Below are 13,856 nucleotides of genomic sequence, written 5' to 3'. Positions count from 1 at the left end.
CTTTTTAAAGAAAGGCAGAATATCATAGTGGTTAAGAAAAGAACTCCAGTGCCATACTCCTAGGTTTGAATTCTAGCTCCATCACTAACTAGCAGTGTGATCTTGGGAAAGTTAAGGTTCTATGTGTCTCAATTTGATCATCTTTTACTGGTCATAACATTCGCAGCACTAATAGATATTAGTATTCAATGAATAAGTGCAAGTTCAGCACTTAAAACAATGGCTGGCAAACAGTACATGCTCTACGAGTGCTAGCTCATATTTAGTAAGTGTAATGAAAATTTTTATAATCAAAACCAGTGTTCAAACAAAATAATATTTTTCCTCTACTCTGAGCTCATTCTAAAATGTAAAGTATTGATCACTTAATTACTAGAATTTTACTGAACATATGGATGTAGACTCTCTAGTAAATAAAATCAAAGGAAGAAAATCAAGTTGAAAAAATTTCTCTGATGAGTGGTTCTGGTGTTTGTGTAAATAAAAATTATTAAAAATATTTTGTATTTGATATAATTCACTAAGAATGGCAAAGGAAAATGAGTCTTTATAAAGAATTTTTACACTTAAAATTGCTAAATTATAGAACTATAAAGTAAATGACTCAATAATTCATTTCTTTAAAAATATATTGATATTAGAAGGACATTATATTTTAAACAAAAGTGATCATGAAGTATGTCTTATTCAAGCATATTTCTCTCCTTACTGTTAAATCATTAAACCAGGGGGAAAAGGACTTGATTGTGTTGCCAAAAATATATTAAGCAGATATACATACAAATATAAAATCAGAGAAATTTAGTTTGCTGATGTGCATATTTGATTCCTGGTGACTAGAAAAAGTATAAAAATAAGAGAATTTAATTTAAAACCTGCATATTATAAGATTATATAAAAGCTCTTTTACTAATAATAAAATTCTTCTATAAATAATTTTTTAACTCACCCGTTTAGATCGCAATTCACTGGTCAAAAGACTAGATTCTTCAGAGGTATTTTTATTCCCTGCTTTAAGTACATCAGGAGAAGGAACTATGAGTTTCATATAAGTTTCCTTTTTGGCTTGATTTACCAAAGATAGAGGTTTCACATTGGATACCAATCCCGTAGACTGTATTACACTTGTGTGTTTGGTCACAGATTCCTCCTTTGCCTGAGAGCTTTGGAAAATAAATGGAAGCTGCTGTGACAAAACCTGAGGCTGCTTCTGCTGGGATTGGAATGATGAGTGGGTCTGGGATTCAGACACAAGAGGTAATGGCTGGTGTATTCTTTTTTCCTGGGCTTTTTCAGTTGCTTTCTGTCCATCTGCTTTTGGGTCTGAAATACCATGTAATAGCACCTGTAAATAAAAGTTAAAAGGCAGAGCTTAACATCTATTAAAAGAAAGAACACCAAGCAGGAAAAAAAGGAACTTTAAAAAGTGTTCCTAGTGACCTGGGATAGATATATAAAGCGCAGGAGAAATACAGTAAATATCTCTTTAAAATATTTCTCCATCTCCTATTCTGTCTTTTGCAAAAGTAAGAATTTGCCCTGGCCGGTATCTCAGTTGGTTAGAGCATCGTCCCAATACACCAAGGTTGCAGGTTCAACCCCCAATCAGGGCACACATAAGAAACCAACCAATGAATGCATAAGTGAAACAATAAATCAGTGTTTCTATGTGTGTTTCTCTCTCTTCTCTCTGTCCCTCCTTTCTCTCTTGCTAAAATCAATTTTTTAAAAAAGTGAGCACTAAAGGCAATGATTAAAATTAAACTTTAAGACTTTGAGTGTCAGGATAAATAAGTTAATCCCTAAATACAAATACTGTGTAGATGAGGCCAAGGGAACTATTTATACCTGGTTGTTATTTTTATGTTGTGCTTCACTTTCTGAATCAGAATCATCATCTTCAGTTTCTTCAATACTTTGATCTTCTTCTTCATCTTCCTCTAGATCATCTGAATCACTACTACTAATGCCTTCACTCGAGGTGTCTGATGATGTGCCTGAATCACTATCACTGTTGCTAGAACTTTCCATAGCTTTCTTCCTTGGTTTCTGGAAAAGACAAGATTTTTAGAAAAATTAAAGTTTCAGTAAGAGGTAAGCTCTTTTAATTTTCAAATGATATTTTCAATCTCAAAATGTCACTTTAGGAAACAGGGAAAACTCACATGTTATAAGGGTAATTATTCAACAAACTAATCAAATTAACTTATGTGATAGGAATTCTCCAATAAAATATACAAGCTCTGACATGTACAGGGTATGGGAAATCTCAACATAGTATATTATAAAATACAAGAATAATTTACAAAATAATAATTCCAATTATAAGGGTTATATACATGGAAGTTCTATATTTAGCTTTAGTCTTCTTTCTTTATGCAGGTAGTGAGTTAGTAGCCAAATATTTACATATAATATGCCAAATACACCTTTCTAGGTGTTGGGCTACAATGATGCTTAAGATAAGAATAATTGCCTTCAAGAAACTTACATTCTAGTGGTAATGGTGGTGGTGGTAGTATAAAAGCAAATAATTCCACACAGTAGTAAGTGCTATAGAGAAGATAAGATAGGTAGCAAAGGACTTACAAGCTGCTTTAATTAAGGTCAACATTTTTATTTTTCATATTTCACATAAAAAAAGAAAAATATGATAAAGAAATATTAATTAAGATTCTATAGGAAAAAGGAAATCTAAACTTGGAAGGAAGGAAGATTAGGTCATAGAAAAGGAAAGTTTTGGGTTTAAAGATAGACAATAGTAGTGGATAAAAAGAGGAAAAATCATGATATGAATTATAACTAAATAATTATATAACTTTGGAAAAGTTAAAATTCTGCCAACAGGAAGACTGCAAGGAGAAATACTGAAATGATAGAGCAATAGATTGAGTACAATCCAAAGTCACTTAGGAATATTTCAATAGTGTTTGCTGATCGATAAAGAACAAAATATAGAAAAGGTAATCAACCAATTACAAAAGCTATGGTCTTACAAATATGGAAGCTATGGTCTTAATAGAAATAGGGCCTTTCATGACTACTGGGCCTGGTGAAGGAAAGATAATCATATACCTCTTTACCAGGAAGCCAAGTTTAAGCCATAGTTACAGATTGCAAATCTATACTCTTCCTTTGTGCCTTTTGAAATTTGATTCAAATCGAGTAAAATGCATAGAAGGAGGAGATTCACTCCTGCTGTTTTATTTCACTTTCAATGGTACTGTCACTGCTCCAAACTAGCAACTGAAATGCTTCCCCCAGAGGCACATCTTCAATAAGCCAACTAATAGTTACCACCATTCCCTGAGCTATCTTCTCTCACAGTAAAGCAGAAAGTGACAAGGAACCAAAGTAGAGATGAAAGGGAAACAATAGTAATATAGGAATATTAAGCCTACCATTTGTTGGAGAAACACTTCCTTGCAAACAAAATCTGTTGTGTGTTTCAAAGCACCTATAGTAAGACTATGAAAATGATAAGGAATCTAAATTGAAGTTATCACCTTTTGGTTTCAGTAGGGGCTAGCTATGAAAGGAAAGAAATGAGGAAGCTATAGTGATTTAGCAGGAAGAAATAAACTCCTATTCCATGCCCAAGTCATCTGTGTGGTTTTTTATTTAAAGACCAGAGGCCCAATGCATGAAATTCCTGTAAGAATAGGGTTTCCTTCCCCCAGCTTCCCTCTGGCACGGGGGACCCAGGATTCCCTCCAGCTGTCGACAGGCACCTGGGACCCGGGTTTCCCTTGCAGCCCTGGCTTGGTCTGGAAGGTCATCCAGAAGGACATCTGGAAGGTCATTCGGCTGTTCAGTCTAATTAGCATATTACGCTTTTATTATTATAGATGGCATGAGAATGGGGCCTACACTTCTCAAGAATGAGGTCTAGAGATGCAGACCCTAAATTTTTATGGTGCAATGTTCACTAGCAAAGCTTGCTGCAACCCACAGATTCCTGGGTCCCAATTCCAAACAGCACACAAGGATCTTTAACACGCCTGTAATGTGATTCTGATGCAGGTGGTTTTGCATAGCATACTCTGACCATGTGCAAAGAGTCTATGCTTTTTTATAAGGTAACAAATTTAGACCCTACTTAAAAAACAACAACAAAGAAGATATGGGCTGCAAGTCCAGATATTAGTAAAAAGAGAAAAATGAGTGTCAATATCACCAATTTCATCTCCTTAATTGCTATTATGTGTGTGTGTAGTTAGTTCTTTTTCATTCACACATAATTAGGTAGTATGTCTGTTATGCCATTTAAACATTTAAAAAATGAATCTTCTTAGGGTCATCAAAAAATGATCAAAGAAGAGCTTATTAATCTCCCCCCCAGCAACCCACCCCCCATTCAATTTGGAAAAGCATTTCAGAACCCTCTCCTTGAACTTTCATTTCACTGTACACTGAGTGGCCAGATTATTATGACCACCCCATCAGTACTTTGTTGGGCCACCTTTTGCCTTCAATACTGCGGTGATTCTTCTTGGCATTGACTCCATGAGATGTTGAAAGGTGATTCGAGGAATCTGACACCATGCCTGATGAATAGCACTGTCCAGTTCTGTGAGATTTGATGGTTGTGGAACCAGCTGCCTGATGGCTCTTTTAACTTTGTCCCACAAATGCTCCATTGGATTGAGATCTGGTGATTGTGGGGGCCACCTAAGCAAGGTAAAGTCTCCCTCATGTTCTTGAAACCACTCCTGCACAATACGAGCACTGTGGCATGGCACATTGTCTTGTTGGAAGAAGCCATCTCCATTAGGATATGCCATCAACATGATAGGATGAACTTGATCAGCAACGATACTTAGGTATGTTGTGCTATTCAGACATTGTTCCACACGAATTAAAGGGCCCAAATCATGCCAGGAAAACATGCCCCAAACTATAACACTGCCCCTACCAGCTTGAAGGGTTATACTCATGCATGTGGGGTACATGCTTTCATGCTGTTTCCGTGAAATTCTCACTCTGCCATCTGCATGATGCAACTGGAGACGTGATTCATCGAACCACATGACTTTTTTCCAATGCTCGACTGTCCAATCCTTGTGTTCCTGTGCAAATTGGAGACGTTTTATCTTGGTAACTGCAGACAGCAAAGGTGTTCGAACAGGCCTTCGGTTTCCATATCCCATACGATGCAGTGTATGGCTAATTTGCCTACAAATGTCAGGTGGTCATAATAATCTGGCCACTCAGTGTATACTTATTTCTTCCAATAAAAAACTAGCACATATTCAAGGCTCTTACGTACTAGGAATGCTTTAGTCTCTGGGGATAAAGGGGTGTGACAAAGAAATAGCAACTCTGCCCTAGTGGGATCTGGCTGTAGAGAATCAACAAACAATATAAATAAGGGGTTTTAGAGATAAATATCATGACTAAAAAACAGGATAACTGGATAGATAGTATGTGTTGGGGTGGGGTGGGGTAAAGATTTCGATACAGATAGAACCTTTCTGAGCTGAGACCTAAATGGAGAACAAGCAAAGAATGCTTCAAGATGGGAAGCAGCAAAGGAAATGAGTTTGATGTGTTCACAGAATGGGGAAGCCAACTAGACTAGCTATGGCACAGGGAACCAGGGACACAGGAGATATGGCAGGATAGACTGGCAGGGGTCTTACCACACAGGGTCTTGTAGGCCATGGCAAGGATTAATTCTAAGTGGGATAAGAAACTATTAGAGGAAGTGATTACATATGCTTTAAAATCATCAAACCATTTATGTTTTGGCTGCTGGGCATGGCAGCAGAAGCGGAACTTATTCTACTTGAATTTTTTATTTTTTACCAACAGGCTGTGTTTATATTTTAGTTTGTGACTTAATTTAATTTAAAATATCTTTATTCTAAATAAACATGCAGACTAAATGAGGGAACTGGACTTAAGAATATTAAGTGAGCAGTACAAAATGATGTAACCGTATAACCCAGGAGGGATTATCAAAATTAACTGAAGAATATCTTTTCAAACTACATCAGAAGAGGACTAGGGAAGGAATTTTTTTAAAGCTTCTTAAAATTGAAAATTACTGGGTAAAACTATAGGATCTTCTTCTTTAGCAACAATTCCCTTCATCTCTATTTTACTTCAACAGCCTACTACTACAATTCATGCCAGATCATGTATGATCCAAAGGTACTCTGCTTCTGAAATCTTAAGTTCTAGTTTCCCTCATTTGATAACCCATGTCTTTCTAGTGTTATTTCTATGTAGATATCTATGAACACCACTATGCTACCTCAGAATCGACCCCTTTTTATCATTAGAGAGGTGCCTCTGTAAGTTTTTAGTACCTGTTACTGGAAACACTTTTTACTTTAACAACACTGATTTTGTTTAGGTAGGTCAATGTAGAGTCCTTATTAGAACTAAGGAAAGGGTCTGTTTCATATCCATGTCTCCAAATTCTTGTTCAATGCCTTGTAAATTGTCAAGGTACTGAAGATTTTAGATTTTACTAGATTTTAGCACTACTTCTAAGAGGTAGGCTAGTGTAAGTTTTAAAAAATATGGACTTTCAACTTGTAGAAATATATATAAACATATATTCAGGGCATGATGTGTGAGATTTTTTTCAAATTACTCTGAGAATAAGGAATGGATGGTGTTTCAGTCACTGTCTGGCATTCAAAGAAGCTGGCAGCAGCACAGATAGACCCTGGGAGCTCACTCTATTGGGAATGCCCTTGAAACAAATGATAAGGGAGGAGAGTAAAGAGCACTTGAAGAGAAACAGGTAGAGAACTTCTGGTCAAGAAGGTGGTGTAGGTAAAAGTGGTACTCGAATTCTCCTACAACCACATCAAAATTACAATTGAACTAGAGAATGATGGTCATTCAGAATCGCCTGAAATCTAGCCAAACAAAAGTCCTACAACTAGGGATTTAAAGAATAAGCAATATCTAGACTGGTAGGAGGGAACAGGCTGGGCCCACACCCATATGTGGCCACCCTGGCGATACCCTCAGGAGTGATATCTCGGCTATAGAGGTCCCCACTGAGGAGCGAGGGGTCCCAGCCCCACACCAGGCCGCCCATCCCAGGGTCCCAATGACAGGAAGAGAAGTCCCCATAACTTCTGGCTGTAAAAACCAGCAGGGAGTATGGCTGAGTGAGATGGAGGGCTGCTGGAGTCGTAGGCAGTTCTACTTAAAGGTCCTGCGCACAAACTTACTCAGGCACACTCCCTCTGAGATCCAGCACTGAGGCAGCAGCTTTAAAGGCACCAGGAACATACGGGGAGAAACTGAATTATCTGGCATCAGGGAGAGAGCTGGGGGCAGCTTTCTGCCAGACAGAAGTGTTGGCAGAGGCCATTTTTCCTTTGATGAGACACACACACACACACACACAGACCCCACAGGCAGACATCATATTTGAGTTTCCATTAACCTGGCTGTCACTCTTCGCCCCACCCTGCCATACACTCAGACCCTGCCAAACCCAACTTTTTGTCCCACCCACACATTTCCAGTGTCTTTTACACAGCAATGGCCTATCTTGGCTCATGCTTCACACTTTCCTAAAATCTCTCAAATAAGCAGCGTCTGGCCTTTGCATGCCCTGTAACACTTGCTAAGTGGCCCCAGGCCCAGCACTAGTGACAGCCATGCTTGGTTCACAAATTGGCCTCTGTTGAGTGCATCAAAGCTCAGCACAAGTAGCAGCTATTGACAGATCACTTTGTAGCTTTTGCCTGGTAGCTTCAGAATACAAGCAGAAGATGACTTTGGCCTTCACCTCCTGAGAGACCTAAGAGTCAGGGCACCTGAAGAACAGCTTTAGACCATGTCAAAACACCACCCAACCACCTCCACAACAGACTCAGCAGGCACCAGGGCCCCACTGAGTAAGTCCTGCTCTGTGGAGTGGGCCCATGCATAGCTGATCCTCCACGGTGGTAGCAGCCAGTCTTTGCAGCCGATCAGCCTGGGGGTAAATCACTCTCATTGATGTGCCAACAACAATCAAGATTCAACTACAACAGGAATGTGTACACAACAGGAAGGTGTACAATGGCCACACTGGGGGAGGAGGATGCGCATATGCACATGCACCTGGAGTACCCAGCTCAGGTGAATGGAGAGGCTGTGTCACTGGACCCTACAGGACATCTGCCTCATTTAGGTCACTCTACCAGGCCCCTAGAGACTAATTACCTAATACATAGACACAAACACAAGGAGGCTGCAAAAATAAGGAGACAAAGAAACACGACTCAACTGAAACAACAGAATAAAACTCTAGAAAAGAAATAAACAAAATGGAGACAAGCAATCTACTAGATCAGTGATTCTAAACCTTTGTAATGCCGCAACCCTTTAATACATTTCCTCATGTTGTGGTGACCCCCAACCATAAAATTATTTTCGTTGCTACTTCATAACTGTAATTTTGCTACTGTTATGAATCGTAATGTAAATATCTGTGTTTTCTGATGGTCTTAGGTGACCCTGCTAGCAGTTCTCAACCTGTGGGTCGCGACCCACAGGTTGAGAACCACTGCTGTAGAGCCTAAGACCATCGGAAAACACAGATATTTACATTACGATTCATTAACAGTAGCAAAATTACAGTTATGAAGTAGCAACGAAAATAATTTTATGATTGGGGATCACCACAACATTAGGAACTGTATTAAAGGGTCGCGGCATTAGAAAGGTTGAGAACCACTATACTAGATGCACTACTTATAACACTGGTTATAAGGATGTTCAAAGAACTTAGCAGGAAAATAGATGAAATTGGAGAAAACTTCAACAGCATAAAAAAGGACATGGAAATCATAAAAAGGAAACAGTCAGAAATGAAGCATCCACTAATTGAAATGAAAAATAATTAACAGGGGATCAACAGTAGAGTAGACAGATGAAGTCAAGAATCAAGAGTGATTTGGAATATAAAGAAGCAAAAAAACCCAAAACCCAATCATAATAGCAAAATGAAAAAAGAATACAAAACAATGAGGATAGTGTAAAGAGCTTCTGTGAAACCTCAAGCTTACCAACATCTGCATCTTGGGGGTGCCAGAAGAAGAAAAGAGAGAGCAAGAAATTGAAAAACTATTTGAAAAAATAATGACAGTAAACTTCCTTAACCTGGTGAAGGAAACAGACATACAAGACCAGGAAACTCAGACATACAATTCCCAAACAAGATGAATGCAAAAAGGCCCACACCAAGACACATAATTAAAAGGCAAAAGGTTAGAAAAAAAAATGACGGCGGAATAGACGGATGTGTCCCGAGCCTTGTCCTGGAGCAGATAGAAAAAGCAGCTGAGGGTCGCACGGGGAGTGTTTGTTGGTGAGTTAAGGGACAGCTATACTCCAGGAGAAGGTGGGGGACTGCTGGACGGGGCTCCCCTGACCAGGCAGTCCCCACTGTTGCTGGGTCCCATCCCGGAGCCACTGGCTCGGATGCAGAAACCACATCATATTGAAGGGGAAAGTGGATGTTATCGGAAGCCTGAAAATCTGCAACTACAGCACCCACCGAACAGCTGCGAACCCCAGAACACCAGTCCCCAATTGGTGCAAACATGCGGATAAACAGGACCTCTGCACTCCACCACAGAGAGGTCAGATTTTGCCTGGGATAAGGAAAGAGAGAACTACATAACCAGACACCGGGAGAACAGAGAGCATGCGGAGACAAAGAAACAGCCCGCATATGAAAGAAAAGCAGGCATCACCAGAAAAGCAAGTAAACGAAATGGAGGCAAGCAACCTGCCAGAGAAAGAATTCAGAGAAATGGTCATAAGGTGGCTGAAAAGAATGGAAGACAAATTCGACAATATGAGTAAGAACAAAGAGGAAATGAAAAAGAACCAAGAAGAAATGAAAAATGGCATCACTGGTGTAAAGAACTCAATAGAAATCATCAAGAGTAGACTAGAAGAAGCAGAGGACCGCATCAGTGAGCTAGAAGACAAGATAGGAAAAAAGACCCAAGTAGAGCAGCTTCTAGAAAAAAAAAATTAAAAAGCAGGAGGAGAGCCTAAGGGAATTTTGGGACAACATGAAACAAAACAACATCCGCATAATAGGGGTTCCAGAAGGAGAGGAAACTGAGCTAGGAACAGAAAACCTGTTTGAATAATGACAGAAAACTTCCCTGATATAGGGAAGAAAAAACCCACACAAATCCAAGAAGCTCACTGAGTCCCAAGCAAAATGAACCCCAAAAGACCGACGCCAAGGCACATTATAATTAAACTGGCAAACACCAATGACAAAGTAAGAATCTTAAAAGCAGCCAGAGAGAGACAGAAAGTTACCTACAAAGGAACCCCCACAGAAAGTCATCAGGCCAGAAGGGAATGGAATGAAATATACAAAGTCATGCAAAGGAAGGGTCTGAATCCAAGAATACTGTACCCAGCAAGGCTATCAATGAAAACTGAAGGTGAAATCAGGAGCTTCACAGACAAAAAAGGACTAAGGGAATTTATTACCACCAAACCAGCAATGCAAGAAATGCTAAAGGGTCTGCTGTAAAAAAAAGAAATAGGAAGCGAAGAAGGAACACAGGAGTAAGGAATAAAAATGGAGACAAACAAGTACCTATCAATAATAACTTTAAATGTAAATGGATTAAATGCCCCAATCAAAAGACATAGGGTAATGGATTGGATAAGAAAACACGACCCATATATCTGCTGTCTACAAGAAACCCACCTCAGAAAAAAAGATGCACACAGACTGAGGGTGAAGGGATGGAAAAAGGTTTTTCAGGCAAATGGAAATGAAAAAAAAGCTGGGGTAGCAATACTTATATCTGACAAATTAGATCTCAAAGTGAAGGACATAACAAGAGATAAGGAAGGCCACTTCATAATACTAAAGGGAGCAATCCAACAAGAATAAATAACTCTGGTAAACATATATGCACCCAATACAGGAGCACCCAAAACATAAAAAAATCTCCTGGAGGATATCAAGGGAGAGATTGACAGCAATGCAATCATAGTAGGAGACTTTAATACCCCACTATCACCATTGGACAAATCCTCTAAACTAAAAATCAGCAAAGAAACATCAATCCTAAATGACTCACTAGACCAGATGGAATTAATTGACATCTTTCACCCCAAAGCCACAGAATATACATTCTTCTCAAGTGCACATGGGTCATTTTCAAAGATAGACTATATGTTGGGTCATAGGCAAAGTCTCTTCAAATTCAAGAAGATAGAAATCATATCAAGCATCTTCTCAGATTACAGTGGCATAAAACCGGAAATCAACTACAATAAAAACAATCCAAAAAAATCAAACACATGGAGACTAAACAGCATGCTGTTAAACAATGACTGGGTTACCAGAGAAAACAAGAAGAAATAAAAAACATCATGGCAACAAAAGACAATGAAAACACAACAATCCAAAATCTATGGGACACAGCGAAAGCAGTCTTGAGAGGGAAATTCATAGCTCTACAAGCCTACTGCAAAAAAAAAACAACAAAAAAAAAACAAACAAGAAACAATGGTAATAAATTACCTAACCCTACAACTCAAAGAGTTAGAAAGAGAGCAAGAAGAAAAGCCCAGTGTAAGCAGAAGGAAAGAAATAATAAAGATCAGAGGGGAGATAAACGACATTGAGACCAAAAAAATAATACAAAAGATCAACAAAACCAAGAGCTGATTCTTGAAAGGATAAACAAGATTGATGAACCTCTAGCCAGGCTCACAAAGAAGCAGAGAGAGAGGACCCAAATAAACAAAATCAGAAATGAAAGAGGTGAAATAATAACAGACCCCACCGAAATACAAAGGAGTGTTAAAAAAAAAATATGAACAACTCTATTCCAACAAACTGGACAACCTGGAGGAAATGGACATATTCCTAGAAAAATATAACCTTCCAAAACTCAATCAGGAAGAATCTAAACATCTCAATAGGACAATAACTATGGAAGAAATTGAAGCAGTCATCAAAAAGCTTCCAGCAAACAAAAGTCCGGAGCCAGACAGCTTCACAGGGGAGTTTTACCAAACATTCAAGGAAGAACTAAAACCTATCCTCCTTAGATTATTCCAAAAAATTCAAGAGGAAGGAACACTTCCAAGCTCCTTCTAGGAAGCCAGCATCACCCTAATACCAAAACCAGATAAAGACAACACAATGAAAGGGAATTACAGAACAATATCCCTCATGAACATAGATGCCGAAAGCCTCAACAAAATTCTAGCAAATCGTATCCAGCAGTACATCAGAAAGATCATACACCATGACCAAGTAAGATTTATCCCAGGGATGCAAGGATGGTACAATATCCGCAAATCAATAAACGTGATACATCACATAAACAAATTGAGAGAGAAAAACCACACAGTCATATCAATTGATGCAGAAAAAGCATTTGACAAAATCCAACACCCTTTCTTGATAAAAACTCTCAACAAGGTGGGAATAGAAGGCTCATACCTCAACATAATAAAAGCTATATATGATAAATCCACAGCTATCATCATACTCAATGGGCAAAAACTAAAACCATTTCCCCTAAGAACAGGAACAAGACAGGGATGCCCACTCTCACCACTCCTGTTCGACATAGCACTGGAAGTATTAGCCATTGCAATTAGACAAGAAGAAGAAGTAAAAGGCATCCAAATTGGAAAAGAAGAAGTAAAGCTGTCCTTATTTGCAGATGACATGATATTGTACATAAAAACCCAAAAGACTCCATCACAAAAACTAATAGACTTAATAAATGAACTCGGCAATGTAGCAGGATACAAAATTAATGCCAAGAAATCTATGGCATTTCTATACACCAATAGTGAACTTACAGAAAGAGAGACTAAAAAAGCAATCCCATTTACCATCTCACCAAAATAATTAAGATACCTAGGAATAAACTTAACCAAGGAGGTAAAAGACCTATACGTGGAAAACTACCGGACACTGAAAAAAGAAATAGAGGAAGACGTAAACAGATGGAAGAACATACCATGTTCATGGATTGGGAGAATCAACATCATTAAAATGTCCATACTACCCAAAGCAATCTATAGATTCAATGCACTCCCCATTAAAATACCAACAGCATATTTCACAGACCTAGAAAGAACTCTCCAAAAATTCATCAGGAATAAAAAAAGACCTCCAATAGCCATAGCAATCCTGAGAAAGAAGAACAAAGTAGATGGGATCTCAAATACCAGATTTCAAGCTGTATTACAAAGCCACTGTTCTCAAAACAGCCTGGTACTGGCACAAGAACAGACATAGACCAATGGAATAGAATAGAGAATCCAGATATCGACCCAAATCACTATGCTCAATTAATATTTGACAAAGGAGGCATGAACATACAATAGAGTCAAGACAGTCTCTTCAATAAATGGTGTTGGGAAAATTGGACAGATACATGCAAAAACATGAAACTAGACCACCAACCTACACCACACACAAAAATAAACTCAAAATGGATACAGGACTTAAACATAAGACGGGAAACCATAAAAGTACTAGAGGAATCCACAGGCAGAGAAATCTCAGACATATGCCAAAGCAATTTCTTCACCGATACTGCTCCTAGGGCAATGGAAACTAAAGAGAAAATAAACAAATGGGACTACATCAAAATAAATAGCTTTTTCACAGCAAAAGAAACCATCAACAAAACAACAAGAAAGCCCACTGTATGGGAGAACATATTTGCAAATGTTATCACCAATAAGGGTTTAATCTCCAACATCTACAGGCAACTTATACAACTTAATAAAAGGAAGATAAATGATCCAATAAAAAAATGGATAACGGACCTAAATAGAATCTTTTCGAAAGAAGACAGAAGGAAGGCCAAGAGACACATGAA

At 38.5% G+C, this 13,856-nt stretch overlaps 1 protein-coding gene across 22 annotated transcripts in view; it reads right to left on the bottom strand.

The window, feature by feature from the left end:
• BAZ2B (bromodomain adjacent to zinc finger domain 2B) overlaps nt 1-13,856 on the bottom strand; it is a 372,529-nt gene that overhangs the window by 101,439 nt on the left and 257,234 nt on the right. For all 22 annotated transcript variants that reach the window (XM_080671184.1, XM_080671185.1, XM_080671189.1 and 19 more), the window contains 2 exons: nt 1,849-2,049; nt 950-1,345 (listed from right to left, as the gene is read on the bottom strand). In XM_080671184.1, the coding sequence (XP_080527310.1) occupies nt 950-1,345; nt 1,849-2,049 (597 nt within the window). The remainder of the gene's footprint in view (nt 1-949; nt 1,346-1,848; nt 2,050-13,856) is intronic.

This window comes from Plecotus auritus (genome assembly GCF_963455305.1).
Source record: "Plecotus auritus genome assembly, chromosome: 5".
In the NCBI taxonomy this organism is placed as follows: Eukaryota; Metazoa; Chordata; class Mammalia; order Chiroptera; family Vespertilionidae; genus Plecotus; species Plecotus auritus.
Note: the sequence above shows the minus strand (reverse complement) of the source record. Positions and strands in the feature narration are given on the sequence as shown.